At 37.8% G+C, this 20,051-nt stretch overlaps 1 protein-coding gene across 2 annotated transcripts in view; it reads left to right on the top strand.

Moving 5' to 3' along the window:
* Window positions 1-20,051, top strand: part of tenm1 (teneurin transmembrane protein 1) — a 289,482-nt gene that overhangs the window by 179,470 nt on the left and 89,961 nt on the right. The window contains exons 5-6 of one of the 2 annotated variants that reach the window (XM_022681019.2): window positions 4,900-5,138; window positions 18,157-18,297. In XM_022681019.2, coding sequence (XP_022536740.2) covers window positions 4,900-5,138; window positions 18,157-18,297 — 380 coding nt within the window. Of the gene's footprint in view, window positions 1-4,899; window positions 5,139-18,153; window positions 18,298-20,051 lie in introns of both variants that reach the window. The other variant, XM_022681018.2, reaches the window with a different exon arrangement.

The following is a 20,051-nucleotide window of genomic DNA, read 5'->3' as shown; positions in this document are numbered from 1 at the left end:
AAAAGTGAACTACTGTTCCAATGGAACCAAACGTTCCATAAGTAAATCAATTAATTACAGCTCCAGGAGTGACCCCCCTAATTTAAATCAATTGAAACTAATAGATAACAAATGACTCATAAAATAGACGTCAAAATCGATTGTAGATACTGAACAGCAGACATGGAGGAATCGATGTCAGACATGAATGCTACGTGTCTGTTATCTGATTTTTTTTAGCCCAAATATATGATGCCATCTGCCAGTCAGCCAATAATCAGCCAATGCCGAGACCAGGTCAGATCATAAGATCTATATCTTGTGAGTTTCTGCAGTGATATACAGTATATATAATATAAAGGACACATCAATTCTTCATTCAGTTTCTAGACAGGCAATATGGAACTTGCACAATATGCAGCTTCCTCATATTTCCTTTTCCTTATTTTATTATTTTTAATTTCACTGTATCTGAATATCAACTCACATTTATGTAGAATGTGTAAAACTTAGTTGGAGCACAGGTAGAGTAAAGACATTTTTATTTTATGTTATTTCTAGTTTTTTTATTCAACTTTCTCCTCAATTTACAAGGCCAATTACCCAACTCACTCATTACGACTCCCCCTATCACTAGTGATGCCCCAACACCAGGAGGGTGAAGACTAACACATGCCTCCTCCGATACATGTGAAGTCAGACACCGTCTCTTTTTAAACTGCTGCTGATTCAGCAGTATTTCCGAGTAGCATCACAGCGCACTCGGAGGAAACTGCAGCGACTCGGTTCTGATACATCAGCTCACAGACATGGTTAAGCAATAATACACTCGAGGTTTGTGCTATAACATGTAATATTGGCACTGCTGTGCTGCGGTTATAGTGTGTGTAGCTGTGCTGTTTGGTTTGTAAGCGCTGTATGTGGTGGAGTAATACATGGAGAGCTTCGGTAACAGTGCATTACCGGCTGATAATGTCACTCGTAAAACGCCTTTTAGCCAATCGCATTGCAGGGTTGGAACTAACGGTGGTATAATTAACCCTTGTGTGGTGTTCATATTTTTGTTACTCATTTACTTTGTTACTTGTATTTAATTCAGCAAAATTAAGCATTTTTACATCGAAATGCTTTACACATGCTTGCTTCACCTAAATTGCAAGCAATATAAACAGCTTACATGGTTAATATTTGCCCTTTACCTTTCTTATGTTACATTTCTTTCAAAAAGTGCTACTCTTTTTTATTAGTTAAAATGAGCCAATGCCAATGAGTTTGAGTTCGAAAAATATTTTTTTAGTATCATTTGAAGAAAAATGAAAACGGGTCCCACAGACCCGCACATCACACAAGGGTCAAGAAATAATACACAATGGGGAATGCTAGAGCAGCACAGCAGAGACAATATAACACGTTATAGCATGAACCTCGAGTGTATTATTTTGTCCAGTGATCAGTGATCACTTAAACGTTTGGTGATAAACAACAATAAAACTCAGGGATATGTTTAATAGTGAAAGTAAGAGCATTTCTGCACGCATGATGCAGTGAGGGAAACTCAACAGATGTGTAGTCTTAAGAAAACCCTTTATCAGTGAGGTTAACCTGCAAAAGTGGCTTCAATCTGCTAGAAAACATACATATTGGACTCTGGTGTGATGGTAAGGAGGGTCATGTGATCTGAAGAGTCTAGATTTACCCTGTTCCAGAGTGATGGATGCATGAGGGTAAGCAGAAAGGCAGCTGAAGTGCATGAGCACTCTGGACAGTGTTCAGCCTCACTCACAAGATAACACCTCACAAAATACACATGTCTGGGCATTCCCAAGCCACCTCCTGACTATCTAGAAGCATTTTTGTTACTTTTGTTGTATTATAATACAAATTAATAATACAAATAAAAGAACATATGTTGCTCTTTTTACAGTAGTTTAGTTTTGTTATAGTCTTTTTGACCTGCTGAACTTTTCTTGCAACACAACAGAGTTTTCATTATCTCAGATGGTTTAAAGCACCAAAATGCAAATGGCGCACTGTCCCCTGCTTTAGTGGGCTTTTATTGTCCCTCTGTTACAACATGCGGGATGGTGTCTGTCAGCAGAAGAAGTTTGGAGTTAATAATTAGGTTCAGACAATGGGACTCTGGTGTGTGTGAATGGTATATTCTTTTGTGACCCGCCGTAATTAGCTCTAATGATACCGCCTTTGAGAGTAGACTCCTTAAATTCAATTAATAGCTTAATTAATCCTAAAGATATAATCTGTAGTCAAATTAACCTCTGGTGCTAAATGTCCGTGATTAAAGGGACTCTAAAGACGCAGAGATGGCTGTAATTAACAGCTAGAACAAGTGGAGAAACTCTGTATCAGATTCATCTGCTAGTTCATTTTCTGTGTGTCGTGATTAGTCTTCCCTCTCTGTCTGTCGCTCTTTCTGTGTCAGTGTACATCATCATTTGTAATCATTGCGATTAATGAGAACAGCTTCAGATCTGTTATGTTTCTCACTCGAAATTCACTTAATCATTTTGATTTTGATAGCCTTTAGCTTATCATTTTTTTTTTCACACTATGAGGCACACCGGATTATAAGGCTGTGTTTGAGGAGACACTATAAAGAACTTCTAATTCAGCTAGACTAAGCTAACTAAGTTACGTAAGCTAAGCTAAGTAAACAAAACTGTAATAAAAAAACAAGCTGTGGATGTTAATCTACACAGACTTCTCTCCTCAAAACTATTTATTTGCCTAAGTAAAGTGCTTCCGTTTATTTACAGGAAGCTTAGATTCCCGAATTTCTCCAGCACTAAGGTGCACTGGAGCATTAGCATTATTAGCATTAGCGGCTAATGCTGCCCGACAGCACTACACTGAGGAACTCTGAGTGCTCTGTTAAGCCTTGGCGATATATTAGCTAGCGGTTCGTCCCAGGTAGCTTGTTTTAACGCTATACACATGCAGGTTACAGTCAGATATACTCACCTCTCGCAGTGGTACGCAGGGTTAGCAGCAGGCTACAGTCCAATAATACTCACTGGTTGTCCGTACAAATATATCAATATTAGTCTCCACAAAATGCTATTACTTTTGTTTTATACTATGATAATAGAATTGATATTAAGTAAGTAAAGCAGCTACAAATAGTTCTTTAAGTGATGCCATTAAATAGCCACTTGTTTATATTAGGAACCACTTGGGGCCATATTTTTTTAGCGATCTATAGGTGAGCTGTCAATCACGCACTGTGCAGCTTGAGTTAGGCCGTGTCAGTGTGGCTTTGGTGCCTTTGGTGTCTAAGCCTGAACATCTGATGGTTGACTTATGTCAGGGTTCTAATCAGTCACTGGCGCACCTGTGTTTTCCGCTACAAAGATAGCAATACACCAGGAATTATGATAGGGCCTTTGATGTTAACCCTCCTGTTATGTTCATTTGTCAGCAACCCAACAAGAGCGTCCCTGGGTCACTTTGACCCAGTGCATGTTTAATTATCTTAAAGATGTCTAAAACAAAAAAATAAATATTTCATTAGATAGATAGATAGTTTGGTGCGTAGTGTAGTGTCCAGGGGTGCAAATGTACAGGGTCTCCAGTAAAGTGACAAAGTGTCCAGTTACTAACTAAGAGTTACTAACAAACAATATTGCTAATTATTCTAGCAATATTTAGTGCAATGCTGTTCCTCACCTGTAACAGGAAATTGTTTAATTAGAATAATTCACTTGTTTAAAAAAAAATACATGTTCAAACGTTATTAATGTTTCACTACTTACAGTAATTACTTTTGAAAGACCAACATATAAAACACAACAGTTTTACATAACATTGCAATTTTGTTTTTGCAAATATGCAAGATGAATCATTTTCCTATTTCATGTTGAATACTAGGGGTGTGATGAGATCTTGTGGCACGAGATCTCGCGAGATTAAAACGTGACGATATTTCTCGTCAAGCTTTAACCTGTCTCGCGGGGAAAAAATAGTTTAGTGTGGACTTTTTAAGCGGGATCTGGCAACACAGCAGGAGTGCAAGTCCAGGGGGGAGGGCGTGAAGGAGATACGTTCTGTCATTACTAGCCCACCGGGCTCCGCAAAACCAGCAAGCTGATTGGCTGTTTCTCCTGAGAGAAAATTTATTTGGGGCTTTCATTTGGCGCCCCCTGTAGTGCAGTGCCCCTATGAACTTCAAGCATGGGCTTAATATGACTGGTTATGGTTATGCATAGTTAAATTACAAGAGATTTAGGAGACAAAAACACAAACCATAGGCTTAATATGAGTGGTTGTGGTTTGCACTTATTGTTTGCACTATATAATTTTTTATTCTGATTCTTATTTCTGTTTCTTATAAAATGTGAGAGAAACCAGTCTGTTAAGTTTGCTTTTTATGATTTTGTCAAATAAAACTCTAGTTTTCAAGTCATTTTTCATTTTTGACGTTTTCTTTAAAATTTTATTTTTAAATCTCGTCTCGTTCTCGTGAACCCAGTATCATGTCTCGTCTCGTCTCGTGATATTAGTGTCTCGTCACACCCCTATTGAATACATATGTTGATTCTTAGATCTTCAAACTCTAAAACGGGTCAATTTAACCCATAACAAAACAGGAGGGTTAATGTTCTTCACCAATTTAAAACACACTTCACACTCACGCTTCTTTTTTCACAAATGTTCACAAGTTTCTTATAAAATCATATCGGTCCTTATATAACGGATATATCACTCAACTGAACAGTTTATGAGTGAGGCCGAACAGTGTTCAGAGTGCTCTTAGCAAGATAACGTAAATTATTGGAGTTTGAGCAAGAACTGATAGTGGGAGCTGTAAGGGACATTCCATTCCCAAAGTTGTGCGGCTTTTTAATGCTCCATGATCTACAGTATTTTTAATTAACAGTTTATTTATTTTTTGTTCATCTCCAGGCACTTCCTCTTCAAGCACGGCTCTGGATCCTCAACTCTCTTCAACGCCACCAATCAGAACTACCCGCTGACCTCCAGCACGGTTTACTCTCCTCCGCCCAGGCCGTTACCCAGAGCCCCACTGTCCAGGCCACTGTTCTCCTTCAGTAAACCCTACCGCTGCTGTAACTGGAAGTGCACGGCTCTGAGTGCCAGCGCCGTCACCATCACGCTCGCCCTGCTGCTCACTTACGTCATCGGTGAGAAACGTTCTTTACTGATTTTCCTCGTTGAGTTTCAGTAGTGATAGTTAGTGATAGAGCTGTTGGAATTGGGCTCAACTACATAAGGGAGAAAATGTGTGTGTGGATGTGTGTTTTCTTTTGTAATTTACTAAAAACCTGTCTATCAAAAATCTTTACAGTTGTTCATGTAAAAATATAATATTTCCAGTTATTTTGGAGCAGTTCTCTTAATCCATTCATGAAGACACTGTTATGGCGTTACATCAATATCAAAAGATCGGGGCGCAAAAATACCAGGTGAAAACAATTCACATGCATGTTTTAAAATTTGCATGTGTAAATGTACTTCTTATGAGCGCAAACATAAAACTTGTGTGCACGCTGAACAAAATGTCGCTTCCGAGCTTCATTTTTTTAATCTCTCGTGTGTTTTTTTCCTCACAAATTCACAGCTGTCCTCAAACGCTTTATGAATTGCCTCCAGCGACTCTTTTTGCATGAGCGAGGCTTATGCGCTCGAGTGTAGAAAGGGGTGGTTTTGACAGTTTGGGGGCGGGGTCAGGGTCACCTCCCTCAGTGAATGTTATTAGCCAATATATCCAGGGTTTGTGATGGACCGCCTACTACCAACAGAAGGGTGAGAAAGAAGGATAGCTGGAGAGTAAGCTAGTTATGCTAAAATCCAAACTTAAGCGCCGTGGAACGAGCATCTCTCCAGCACTTTTTGCCCGGGTTCAGCACCTGGAGCGACCGGCTTCTCTGGGGCTGTCTGCCCGGGTTCAATGAAGCTCGGTAGCAATATTTTGTTCAGCGTGCACACATTCGTGAGTTTCACATTTGCGCTCATGAGAAGTAAATTTACACATGCAAAACGTTACAACACACAGGTTAAGATTTTTTACCCGGTATTTTTGCCCCCCCCCCCCCCCCCCCCCCCCGACTTTTGATATTGATGTGACACCATACATTGTTGAGAACAACGACAATAATTCAAATAAAGTCTAAAAGTAAAAAAAAAAACAATATGGCCCAATGATTGTGAGTTTGAATCGCAAGTAATTCTACTTTACCATCAATAGCTAAAGGCCAGAGAGAGAGAAAATAATTGACTTTAATCTCTCTAGAAGGGTAGATAAGGCACTCTCTCCCCTCTGACTGGTACAGACAGGTGTCTGTTGGCTGTTGTTTTGGCTGGTGATCTGGTCCTTCTTCCAAACACATTGGCTGCCTATGTGATGCTAAGCTGGTGGCAGTATGAGCGATACGATATGATGTGATACGATTACGATAAGACTTCATTGTCCCGAAGGAAAACACAAAACATCTGCTGTTACAAATATGATTTAGAGTTGACACATATACACACTAAGTTCACAGTACAATATAAACTCTCAGCATTCAGGATAGAGTTACATAGGATGACCTCTAATATGATTGTCATTTAACCCTTGTGTGGTGTTCATGTTTTTGTTACTCGTTTACTTTGTTACTTGTATTTAATTCAGCAAAATTAAGTAATTTTACATTAAAATGCTTTACACATGCTTGCTTCACCTAAATTGCAAGCAATATAAACAGCTTACATGGTTAATATTTGCCCTTTACCTTTCTTATGTTACATTTCTTTTAAAAAGTGCTACTCTTTTTTTATTATTTTTTTAGTAAAATGTAAAAGAAAATGAATTAAACTCAAGATATGAGTAGAAAATTTGTTTAGTTTCAAATTTACAAATGAAGCCGTGTTTATTAGCCCTTGGCCAAACGTACTGTATGTAATATAAATGGTTGGGGGGGGGGGGGGGGTACAGTGTGTGTTTATCGAAAATGTGTTTTGATATATGTTTTTCACAAAAAATGAGCCAATGCCAATGAGTTTGAGTTAGAAAAAATATATTTTTAGTATCATTTGATGAAAAATGAAAACGGGTCCCACAGACCCGAACACCACACAAGGGTTAAGGCTTTGATAGACAGGGGAAAGAAGGAGGGACTCTAAAACGTCTACCTGATGGAAGAAGCTGATACTCGGGGTAAAGAATATGTGATGGATCTGAGATAATTTTTTGAGAGTGCCTAAGGACTGTTTCATTAAAGACAGACTGAAGTGAGATATGCTGCTTAACTCCTATGATTTTCATAGCTCTCTGTGTTAGCCTGGTGATCTGGGCTCTCAACTGTTCAAATTTAGGTTTCCGAACCAGGTTGAGATGTCATACCGCAGGATGCTTTCAATTGCAGAGCGATAGAAAAGAAGCAGCACTCTGATTAACTCCAAAAACCTTCAGCCTACGAAGAAGGTGCAGTCGCTGCTGTATTTTAGTGCAAACATTTTCTACCTGAACACTCCATGTCAGTCTATTGTCAATATGTATTCCCAGATATCTATAAGAGTTAACTTGGGCTATATTTTGACCATATATATTCACTGATGCATGATCTCTAAAAGATTTAGGGTCGAAAACCATCTCCTCTGTTTTCTTAGTATTTAGAATAAGAAAGTGTTTATCACACCACATGAAAAGACATGGTGACTGAATTCACATGGATTGAACGGGGCAAAATTGTATGTATGTATTGTATGTAATTGTATGTATGTATGGTACTTGTGACCATGTGACAATAAAGGCAATTCTGATAATACAGTGTTCCTCTTGGGAAAAAAACAAAAGCAAAACAGAACTACCAGCATTTAAAAAAAGAGTCATGATCTTAATTACACAGAACTGTTGTGGTGTAACATTTTTAGGTTGTTTATTTAAGAAAAAATGCCTATTTAAATGGAAATCATTCATGTGGCTACTTAGTAATTGTTTATTTAGTCAAAAAATCATTACACCATTTTTTCAATAATAATTAAAAATTATATATAAAATGAACACTTCTTTCTTTTCTTACTGCAAAGAATAATATTGGGACTCAAATAACTCAAACAATGTAATCCGGAAATCTCTAGTTAATTGAAAAATGAACTATAAAAAAAGAGTGAAAATAAGATTGTTGTAATAATAGGTCTTTGTATGACTGTGACAATGACAATATTATATATATATGGAATTATTATTACACATAGATACATCCATATATACAGCTGTATACTAAACACTCTGTGCTCATGCATGAGCAGGTGTCCCAATACTTTTGTCCATGTAGTCTACTACAAACACATTTTCTAGTAATGGTCATGTTTAAAGATTTGCTTTTTCTTAATTCAATTAATTAGTTTTAGCCCGCAAGCTCTAAAGCTAACGTGGCTAACAAGTAACAAGAACTCATATACATTAGTTAGCATCACTGCTAACTGTCCTAAATCGTCACACGCTCTTCTCAGTCTGTAACCTGGAATAGACTTGCGTATGAGGTTTTGACACTGTATGACTCACTTTTATCTGAAGTGTCGCCGTCTCACCGCCGCTGTACAGTGTCTGTGATGTCTTTGTTTGGCTTTGTTTTCTGTTCGTCTTCCGAGAACGAAGAGAGAAGAGCTTAGAGGAAGTATATGAATCATGATTTTCATTTTCACAGCTTTACCTCTCCTGCTCTCACTCTAATTCTCTCTCTCTCTCTCTCTCCTCTGTCTGTGGACGGGGTCAGACGGTATTAACTGAACTCACACTGTGAAAAACTCCATTAGGGAGATGAATATTTATGAACAAGGGATGAGGAGGGTGAGAGAGAGAGAGAGAGAGAGAGAGAGAGAGAGAAGAAAAAGTAAATATTCTGCAAGACCATTCAGAGGTTAATGGTGTTAAAGTTTTGTTGAGCCAAGTCCTTGGCTGTGTGTGTGTGTGAGTCTATGATGTGTGTGTGTGTGTGTGTGTGTGTATGATGCGTGTGTGTGCGAAAGGCTCTCTTGCTGAACCGACTTCATTTAAAGTGTTTATTCTCTCCTGTTTTTGTAAAAAAAAAAAAAAGAGCACTGCAGCGGAACACCAGCAGAACAGCGTGTTTCTGTGTAAAATCTGCACCCGCTGGCCGAAGGTCTGTGGAATTAAAGCTCGGAGAAGCTGCAGTAATATTGTCGGGGGTCAAAAGGTCATGTGTTTAGCCTCTCCAGCGCGCTAATGATGTGTGTATATTATTATTTAGTCTGTTCTGTTAAAACTGGCCAGAGTGTTCTGGTCCGAATATAAAATACAAGCACGCTCCGTCCGCATCTGACCCGAGTCCAACCTTCTCTTTACCAAATCCCTCAGTTCTAAACGCTGAAATTTAAGCAGCACCATTAAATCATAGCAGCGGCTTTTTTATTAGTGCTTAGCGACAACAATAACCATTGGTTAGTTATGAATACGTAAAAAAAAATAATAATAATAAATGCAAAATATAAATGCACACAGACATGCATCCAAGATGCTCCATCAGATCCTTTTGGCCTTGTATGTTGTGAGGTGGAGCCACTTCAAATGAGTTGGGATGCACCACATATTTGGCAACCAGTATTATTCAGCTGAAAATCATCTAAAAATAAGTAAAATCAGCAGAATAAGTGAAAAGATCTAATAATTTGTGCTGAACAATGATGAATTGGATTATGCAATTACATGGCAACCCTGGTGGAGTGATGGAGCTTCTAAGTCAGCTGTGTGGTCGCATTTTAAAGTGCTAGAAAATGACCCAGAAATGGTCGTTTGCTGACATTGTTCTGCAGAATTGTCATGAGAGGGTTCATCAAGTTAAAGTCTAAAGTCAGTTAAACGTCTCATTCCATATTCGTTTTAAAATGTCTAGTTGTGGTCTCTAGTATTAATGAAGGCCATGTAAGCTCCAGTGATCCGGTATAACACTGCTTTAGTCCTGTGGAAAAGTGTGTGTGCGTGGGGGTGATAGGATTTTGGCTCTTGCTCATGAATATTCAAACATGCAATAATATCGCCTCTGATTGGCCAACAGCACTGCGACACCAGAGAGATACCCTCCTAAGTGCAGTTCAGCCACTGACCTAGTCTTAAAGTCTCTGTAAAACACGAAATCCACCGGAGATCCTATGTAAACCTATTCAAACAAACAGAGTTGGGTAGTCCAGGTTAGATATTTCCCACCACATTCCTCGGGCCGGGTCGGGTCAGGCTCCAGAAAATAGTCTGAGATGTAGGCATCTGTTTTTTAATTATATTTTTATTTTTAAACAAAGCTCTGGTGTGATAATTACAATGTTGCTAAGTAACCAATTATTATTGTTAACGAAAACGAACCAAATAACAAAAACTGAAAGTGAAACTAAACAAATGTATTTATAAGCGCGGGGGGTGTTGTGCCGTGACGTGAACGCCTCCTCGTTTGACTTGCAGCACTGTGTGTAGCTGTTCTTAAAAATCATTTTGATTAAATACTAGTCCTATGCTTCTATGTTACGTGTTAATTAACATAATGCTGATCATATTTCGCTCATTTAAACAGCCCGAAAATGGGTCGGGTCGGGCTCAGGCTCATAATGACAGTTTATGGTTCGGGTTGGGTCGGGCTCGGGCAGAACGTGCATATTGTTTGATTTTGACTTTTTGCGCAGTTTTTTTTTTTTGTGTTAGTATTATTTTAGTGCATCTCTACAAATAAGGCTTGTTGTACCAGCGCCTCCTACAGGTAAACTGTGCACATACACTCAGCTGTCCATCTAATAAAAAAGAAAATAGGACTGATCAGACCAGACCACCTTCTTCCGTCTCTCTCAGATCCAGGTCTGGTGCTTGCATGTCTATTTTATGAGCTGTAAATGGTAGACAGGGGTAGACAGGGGTTGCCTGTGGCTACATAGCTTTTAATGCAGACCTTTTGTGTGCTGTTCCAACAAGACAATGCTAATCCACATACTGCCCCACAGATCTGGGAGATGCACCAACCCAGTTGTCTTGTCATAAAGATTTGCTCTTTCATTCAAGAATTTCTGGTCTTTTTGCTCTCATTTCCTCCTACAGTCAGGATTTTGACTATGAGAACCAATTGTTCCGATACCATGTAACAGAAATCTCAGACCTCGACAACTGCTGTTAAAAAATCACCATTTTTTAAAACTTTAATCAAATAATGCTTTCATCCCTCAGACAGATGCCTCTCTCTGAGTCTTCTCTATTTCCTCTTTGTCTATCTTAGTCTCTTGCTCACTCTCTCACTCTCTCTTTCTCTTTCTCTCTCTCTCTGTTAATAACATCTAGGACGGGAGGCAGTAGTCTATTCCAGAGAGAGTGTTAGTTTTTTTCTCTTCATTAGTGGTCTGTGGTGTGTGTGTGTGTGTGTGTGTGTGTGTTCAGAGAGATCGATGCTCGCCAGTAAGTAAGGTGAAAAATGTTCAGCGTGAAAGAGGGGAATGGAGTCACAACAAAATTTATAGCATAGTCTGAATGGCTTTAAACACACACACACACACAAACACACACCTCTTTAGAAAGCTTTACACTTACTTTCTATCTCTCTCTCTGAAGACTGAGGTATAATGTATGTCTTATGAAGACTGACCGCCGTGTAACATGTGCCCTATTAAGACATAAAGAGGTGTAAATTATGCTTTAAGAAAACTAATTGAGGTGTAGTAAACATCTTAAGAAGAATAGCACAAGTGTAATGCATGCCTTATAAGACTGATAACAAGTTAAATATGTCTTTTGAAGAGTAACAGAGGTGTAACATATGCCTAACAAAGACTTATGAGAGGTCTTATTAAGACTGGTGAGGTGTAACGGATGCCTTATGAAGACTTGAGTGATGTAGCATATGTTGTATGAAAACTAACAGAGGTGTAATGTATGCCTTTTGAGGAGTAACACATGTAATATATGCCCTATTAAGATGTAAAGAGGTCTAAATTATGCCTTAAGAAAACTATTTGAGATGTATTAAACGTCTTAAGAAGACTAAAAGAGGTGTAACGTATGCCTTATAAAGACTAACACTAGGTATATTCTTTTCGAACATTGAAAGAGGTGTAACGTATGCCTTATAAAGACTTACAGAGGTGTCATTTATGCCTTATGAAGACTTATAGAAGTGTAACGTATGCCTTATAAAGACTAACACTGGAGTATATTCTTTTTGAAAATTGGAAGAGGTTGTAACATATGCCTTATAAAGACTAACAGAGGTCTCATGTATGCCTTATGAAAACTTAAAGAGGTGTAACGTATGCCTTATAAAGACTAACAGAGGTCTCATGCATGCCTTATGAAGACTTATAGAAGTGTAACGTATGCCTTATAAAGACTAACACTAGAGTATATTCTTTTTGAACATTGAAAGAGGTGTAACGTATACCTTATAAAGACTAACAGAGGTGTAATGTATGCCTTATGAAGACTAAAAGAGGTGTAACGTATGCCTTATAAAGACTAACACTAGGTATATTCTTTTCGAACATTGAAAAAGATTTAACATATGCCTTATAAAGACTAACAAAGGTGTCATGTATGCCTTATGAAGACTTATAGAAGTGTAACGTATACCTTATAAAGACTAACACTGGAGTATATTCTTTTTGAAAATTGGAAGAGGTGTAACGTATGCCTTATAAAGACTAACAGAGGTGTAATGTATGCCTTATAAAGACTAAAAGAGGTGTAACGTATGCCTTATAAAGACTAACAGAGGTGTAATGTATGCCTTATAAAGACTAAAAGAGGTGTAACGTATGCCTTATAAAGACTAACACTACGTATATTCTTTTCGAACATTGAAAGAGGTGTAACGTATGCCTTATAAAGACTAACAGAGGTGTCATGTATGCCTTATGAAGACTTATAGAAGTGTAACGTACGCCTTATAAAGACTAACACTGGAGTATATTCTTTTTGAACATTGAAAGAGGTGTAATGTATGCCTTATAAAGACTAACAGAGGTGTCATGTATGCCTTATAAAGACTAAAAGAGGTGTAACATATGCCTTATAAAGACTAACAGAGGTGTAATGTATGCCTTATGAAGACTAAAAGAGGTGTAACGTATGCCTTATAAAGACTTACACTAGAGTATATTCTTTTTGAACATTGAAAGAGGTGTAACGTATGCCTTATAAAGACTAACACTAGGTATATTCTTTTCGAACATTGAAAGAGGTGTAACCTATGCCTTATAAAGACTAACAGAGGTGTCATGTATGCCTTATTAAGACTTATAGAAGTGTAACGTACGCCTTATAAAGACTAACACTGGAGTACATTCTTTTTGAACATTGAAATAGATGTAACGTATGCCTCATAAAGACTAACAGAGGTGTAATGTATGCCTTATGAAGACTAAAAGAGGTGTAACGTATGCCTTATAAAGACTAACAGAGGTGTCATGTATGCCTTATGAAGACTTATAGAAGTGTAACGTATACCTTATAAAGACTAACACTGGAGTATATTCTTTTTGAAAATTGGAAGAGGTGTAACGTATGCCTTATAAAGACTAACAGAGGTTTAATGTATGCCTTATAAAGACTAAAAGAGGTGTAACGTATGCCTTATAAAGACTAACAGAGATGTAATGTATGCCTTATAAAGACTAAAAGAGGTGTAACATATGCCTTATAAAGACTAACAGAGATGTAATGTATGCCTTATAAAGACTAAAAGAGGTGTAACGTATGCCTTATAAAGACTAACAGAGATGTAATGTATGCCTTATAAAGACTAAAAGAGGTGTAACGTATGCCTTATAAAGACTAACAGAAGTGTAATGTATGCCTTATAAGACTAAAAGAGGTATAACGTATGCCTTATAAAGACTAACAATAGGTATAGCCTTATGAAGATTTTTGTGGGTTTCTTTGGTTGTGTGTGCACCATCTTGCCATTGATTGTCTTAGCCCTCAGTTTGAAGGCTCATGTAGCCCTAACACTAAGTGGTAAGTCGTAGGGCAAAGGGGTGAAATGGGATTGGGCCTAACAGAGGTGTAGCGTATGACCTATGAAGACCAACACAGTAGTGTGCACTTCATAATGCAGACTAACAGAGATGTAAACACTATAAAATTCTGCAGTAGCTGAGCTTTACTGCGTTATAGGAACCCTGCCGAACCCGAAATCCTGCTGAAATCAGTTGGATGATGAAATTCCCTCATCCCTCCTAATATTTTCCTATTTACAGCTTAGTTTAAAGCCTTAGAATGGTTAGGACTGCTTGGGTTGGGCGAGAGACAAACAGAGAGACAGAAAATGAGAGAGAGAGAGAGAGAGAGAGAGAGAGAGAGAGAGAGAAAGAGAGAGCTAGGCTGAAAGAGAATGATGTAGATCCTGCACCCTGCTGAGAAGCCAATACTTATTTGCTCAATTTTATTACATTCTAAGGCACTCACGGCAGAGCCCACCTCACACACACACACACACACACTCACACACCTACACACACTATCCAGCCTTCATTAAGATGAGAGGGTGGTGAGGAATGGACGGTCTGAGAGAGAGAGAGAGAGAGAGAGAGAGAGAGGACACTAGATGAGAATTTGATGAAGGATTCACCATGGGGGCTTTTTACCCCACCATGGGGGCTTCTTGCTGCAATACTGGGGCAGACCGGCCCGAATGGCCAGTTGAGTTGTTTTCCTGCTATAAAAGCAGACTACACAGTTACGCTGTGTGCAGATTTACGCAGTACATCATCCTATACATAAGTCATTCACGTAAGAGTCATTCTATGGAAATGTCCATCTTTGTGTCTCTAGCCTTTACCATTATATTATTCATGAAAAAAATGTTAAGGTGAAAATGTATTTATATTTTTAAATAAGATTAAGGTTATTTTACTTATTGTTGCAGTCATTCAGTGATATTTTTTATTTACAATAGAAGTGCTTTTCTCCAGAGTGATGTGTGAAATTTGAGCGCCATTATTTTTTAAGGTTGGTTTGGTTTTTTTTTCACAATTCTACAACTAGTGTAATTTGTGCATTACAATGGAATATATGATGTGTATGAAATAAATGGAATAAATGGCAAATACATTTTAAAAGAATAGTATAACCACATTAATGGCATTACTTTACTTCTATTTACCTCATTTCTGAAGGTCTATGAAGTAAAGCACATTGCAAGTCCACTGTCTCATTTCAGTTTTCTGAAAAGTTATCTTCTCACATCAAAGAGGGCGGCCATTTTTGTTTGTTTTAGCGAGTTAGCTAATTAATAAATGTTTAGAGCTTATCTTTATCTCATTGTTTTATACTAACTATACTGGATAATTAACTGTCAAGATTGGAACACAGTTCTGTTGCCAGATTCTACAGTTTACAGTTTAGAGTCCCATTGAGCTGTGTCTTTAGTTACCAGCTAAATAACACATTCATTCATCTACTCTAAACCACCAACACCAGAACATCTTAACCCAGAGAAACAGGTTCTCAGTGCTAAAGCTGTGGTAAAGTGTGTGTGCTGTGAGGTTTACCTGCTCACTACACCAGTTCCCAGGTAGCTACAAGCTTGTTTTTAGATGGGCTGACCAGCTATACACCAGATATCAGCTATAAAATGGTTTTAGACTGTCTAATCAGCTGTACACAACAAAAAGGCAAGTGTTAAATTAACTCCCACAGAGTTGATTTGAACTCTTTTTCAGGGTTTATATAGGTCCACACTCTTTAGAGTTAAATCAACACTTTCAAAATAGTTCAACATTTAACACCTTGCCACAGTTCCTATTTAACTCACATTTGTAATTCTTTAACTTAACACTGAAAAGAGTTACAAAAAATATAAATGAGAAGAAGATTAGTCAATTGATATGACTTTTTGTTATTTAATTATTATATTATTTCTTAGTGCATTACCAACACTTTATCACAATTTACTGTACAGAGGATGGTAACTTGCTCTTATAGTCTACAATATATTGGCTAGACAAACAACCATTAAACAAAATATAACACAATACCCAATGGAAGGCAGCCCTGGTGGGCAAGATTTCACACTGATGGTAAGTTAGGATCTGGGGGACACTGGGTGGAGTTTAATTAAATCTCTGTGGAGTTGGCCAGTATTTATTGGGTTTAGTGGGATTAACACTGAAATATATTCAACTCTGTCAAATAACTCCAACACTGAACACTGTTTAAATCTGAATGAGTTAAAATGACACTTTGAGAGTAAAAATCAACTCTCAGCTGTTTAGCTCTGAAATTTCAACTCTCCTGTTTTTGCTGTGTACACCAGTTACCAGCTACAAACCAGCTACAAAATAGTTTTAGACTGTCTAACCAGCTATGCACCAGTTACCAGCTATAAACCTGAAATACACTAGTTTTAGACAGTCTGACCAGCTATACATCAGTTACCAGCTACAAACCAGCTACAAACCGGTTATAGACAGTCTAAGATGGTTCGAGCAGACCAGCTATACACCAGTTATCAAATACAAACCAGATACCAGGTTTCAAAACACAGCTTAAGCTTGTATGAGCTGTTTGGTTTTTTTTTTCAGCAGGATATACACTCATCTATGAAGTAATTTTACAGTGCATAGACACTGGGGGCCTTTCTTTCACATCCTCCAGCCACACATTTGAGCAATCCCTTGCTGTTATGTCTGGGTGTAAGGGTTAAAATGGTCATGATCTGTGAGAGAGAGAGAGAGCTATCAAAGGAGGAGAGGAGAAGTGGAAGAGTAACTGGATTTGCTCTGTTTACGGTCGGCTGCTGCCGGTCGGGCGCTTTGGGTGTTTAGAGAGGTTGCCCTTTTCACTGGCTGTAATTGAGCTGAGGTCATCAGTGGTCAACGAAGGACCTTTAACTGTGTGATATCATATAAGAGCACAGGAGATTTAGAACTTCCAGAAAGCAGCTTTTGCAGCAGACACCACACATAGACACACACCAAAGACTCACAGTGCCTATAAAAATATTTATCCCCATTTATTTATTGCTTTTATAAATGAAATCATGCCCAATATATTTTGCAATTTCTTTTATATTAACAGTTTATAAAAAAACAACAACACTTTAATTCCAAAATGAAACCATATTCCTAAAAAGCGGTGTCACATAAATACAAATCTATAATGTACGATTAGTGCCTAATTAGTGCAAAAATATTTAGGCCCTTTAACATGACTGACCGAAATCAACCAAGGTCCACAGAGGTCCAATTAAATCTGCACTACAGTTCGCTGCAAAGGCTTCTGGAAACTGCAAGGTCAACTGGAGGAAGGTTAAAAGGTTTGGTCTGAAGAGATCCTTTTTTCATCAAACTAGCTTGTATGTTTGGGGGACTAAAAACATTGTATATTATCGCAAATACACATCCCACTGTGAAGCATGGTGGTGGCAGCATCAAACATAAATGCATATACTACTGCCTACAAGCCCTGTTTCAAATTATGTTGTTCATTTTCCAGCCCACACAGTTTATACTGTATATGTAAACTACAAAAATGTCCTGGAAGGTTCTTTGGTGGTGAAGGCATCATGCTGGGGGATGCTTCTTGGCAGAACAGTATACAGAATTGCGCATATGACTGCTTAGAAGCCCTATTTCAAATTGTACAAGTAAACTACAAAAATGTCCTGTTTTAAAAGAACTAGTTTTGTGAAGTCACAAAAAAACACATTTGCATTCATCCTTCTGGAAGGACAACGGCAGTTTAGCTCCGCCCCGCTCACACTACATATGCCTCATAAAGATTGTACATTTATGCCGTGAAGGTAAACAGATTTGTAATGTATGCGTAATGAAGGCTGTCAGATATGTATTATATGCTTCATGAATATTAAAAGCCGGGTAACTAATACATTATGAATTCTAACAGATATGTGATTAATACTTTATGAAAGCTGAGAGAGGTGTAGTGTACAGTGTAGTGCTGCACACTTTCTTAAATGACTAACTTTCATTTTTTTTACCCCCTCTCTCTCTCTGTTTCTCTCTCTCTTTGTTTCTCCCTCTCTCTCTCTCTCTCTCTCTGTTTCTCTCTCTCTCTGTTTCTCCCTCTCTCTCTCTCTCTCTCTCTCTCTCTCTCTCTCTGTTTCTCTCTCTCTCTGTTTCTCCCTCTCTCTCTCTCTCTCTCTCTCTCTCTCTCTCTCTGTTTCTCTCTCTCTCTCTCTCTCTCTCTCTCTCTCTCTCTTTGTGCAGTAGTGAATCTGCTGGGGTTGCCGTGGAGTCTGCGCAGGTTGGATGCCGAGTTGTTTGAGAACGGTAAAGCCGGACGCTCACAGGAGGAGGGAAATGACCTCATCTCTACAGCACAGCTCCCAACACCCAACACCTCACACACAGGTTGGTCTGTGTGTGTGTGTGTGTGTGTGTGTGTGTGTGTGTGTATGTGTGTGTGTGTGTATGGACAAAAAATATCCTTCTAATATTAGTATTATTTTTAATATGACCAAAATATATAGTATTACTGGGACACTTAGTCCTACTTATAGTAGTATGCTCCATAGGGGTGGGCGATATGGCCCTAAAATAATATCACGATATTTCATGGTATTATCGTGATAACGATATGACAAAAAAAAATACACTATTGCAACAAAACAAAACTTGCCTTTTATTATTGTATACGATATGAGATATTAAAAAAATACCAGAATTTTAGCAGATTTGTAACAGAACTCCAAATATCTCCATATATCCAGGATTACAGTAAAATAAATGATACTGGGCAGATATATTCTATATATAGTCTCTAGTAGATATTTTTCTTTTGCTTAAACAGCAAAAAAGTAGAACCCTGATGTGATAATTAGGGGTGAGTGTTATGGCACGATATTTCAGGGTATAATATCGTTCACGATATTCAAAAATGTTGGCGATTTTATTGCGTACGATACGATATGGCACACCCCTAATGCTCCATATCATATTATACGCAATAATATCACAGAAAAAATGGACACAATAAGCAAAACTCATACATTCTGGAGAGCAATCTATTTTATATTTGTTAGTAGGAGCAGTAGGAAACACGTTGTATAAGAGCTGGAGAACCAGGTAATACTCTGCACCGGGGACAGGACACAAAGGGGCTTATATACAGGGACACACCAGAGAGTAATCAAAAAATCATCCAATCAGAGACTGAAGAGGATGAGCGAGGAAGAGTCACATGCTCAGCAGAGTCATTGTAGTTCATGGAAGGAGCATGCTGGCAGTTAGAGTCTTTGGGGCAAACAGGGACTAGAGCAGGCAGACTCACAGCGTCAGGTGTGAAAGTTGTTACTTAATTTTGGTTACATTTTTTATTTTTTTACACTATTATTGTTTACTACAAAAATCAGGGTGTTGGAAACTCGCTGTTTAAAAAATAGATAAATACAGAAAAATAATTTTGAGGTTTTGTCATATAATATATCATTAAGTATAAAGTTATGAAAAAAATACCCTAAAATACAGTTCGCCCCAAAGGCATCATGGTAAACTAGAGGAAGGGTCTTTGGTTTGAAAAGATCAAACATAGAGCTTTTTGTTCACCAAACTAGATTTGTTTATACTGTTTGTTTAGTGAATCCCAAACACATCACATCACCACAAGCACACATCATCCTCACTGTGAAGCATGGTGTTGGCAGCATCATGCTGGGGGATGCTTCTTCGCAGGACAATCTAACTCAGTCTACAGTCTACATTAAAGTTTATACTACTACTTATAAGCACTTGTTCAGAATGACCTGTTCATTTTTCAGTCTGTACAGATTATACTCTACATGTAAATGCAATAGAGGATTTTAGTAATTAAACCATAACTGTGTATTAAAATTTACAGGTATATCTTTGTAGAAGATATGAACATATTTACACTGATAAATTCAAAAGTGCTGGTTGACTACGATTATCCAAGCTTATTGGTATAAGTGTGAGTAAAATGATCATTGTTGTTTTATTCTATAAACTACAGACAACATTTCTCCCAAATTCCAAATAAAAATATACAAATATTGTCATTTACAGTATTTATTTATAGAAAATAAAAAATGACTGAAATGACAAAAAAGATGCAGAGCTTTCAGATCTCAAATAATGCAAAGAAAAAA

The sequence above is a fragment of the Astyanax mexicanus genome, chromosome 1 (assembly GCF_023375975.1).
Source record: "Astyanax mexicanus isolate ESR-SI-001 chromosome 1, AstMex3_surface, whole genome shotgun sequence".
In the NCBI taxonomy this organism is placed as follows: Eukaryota; Metazoa; Chordata; class Actinopteri; order Characiformes; family Acestrorhamphidae; genus Astyanax; species Astyanax mexicanus.
This window is presented reverse-complemented; position numbering and strand designations above follow the sequence as displayed.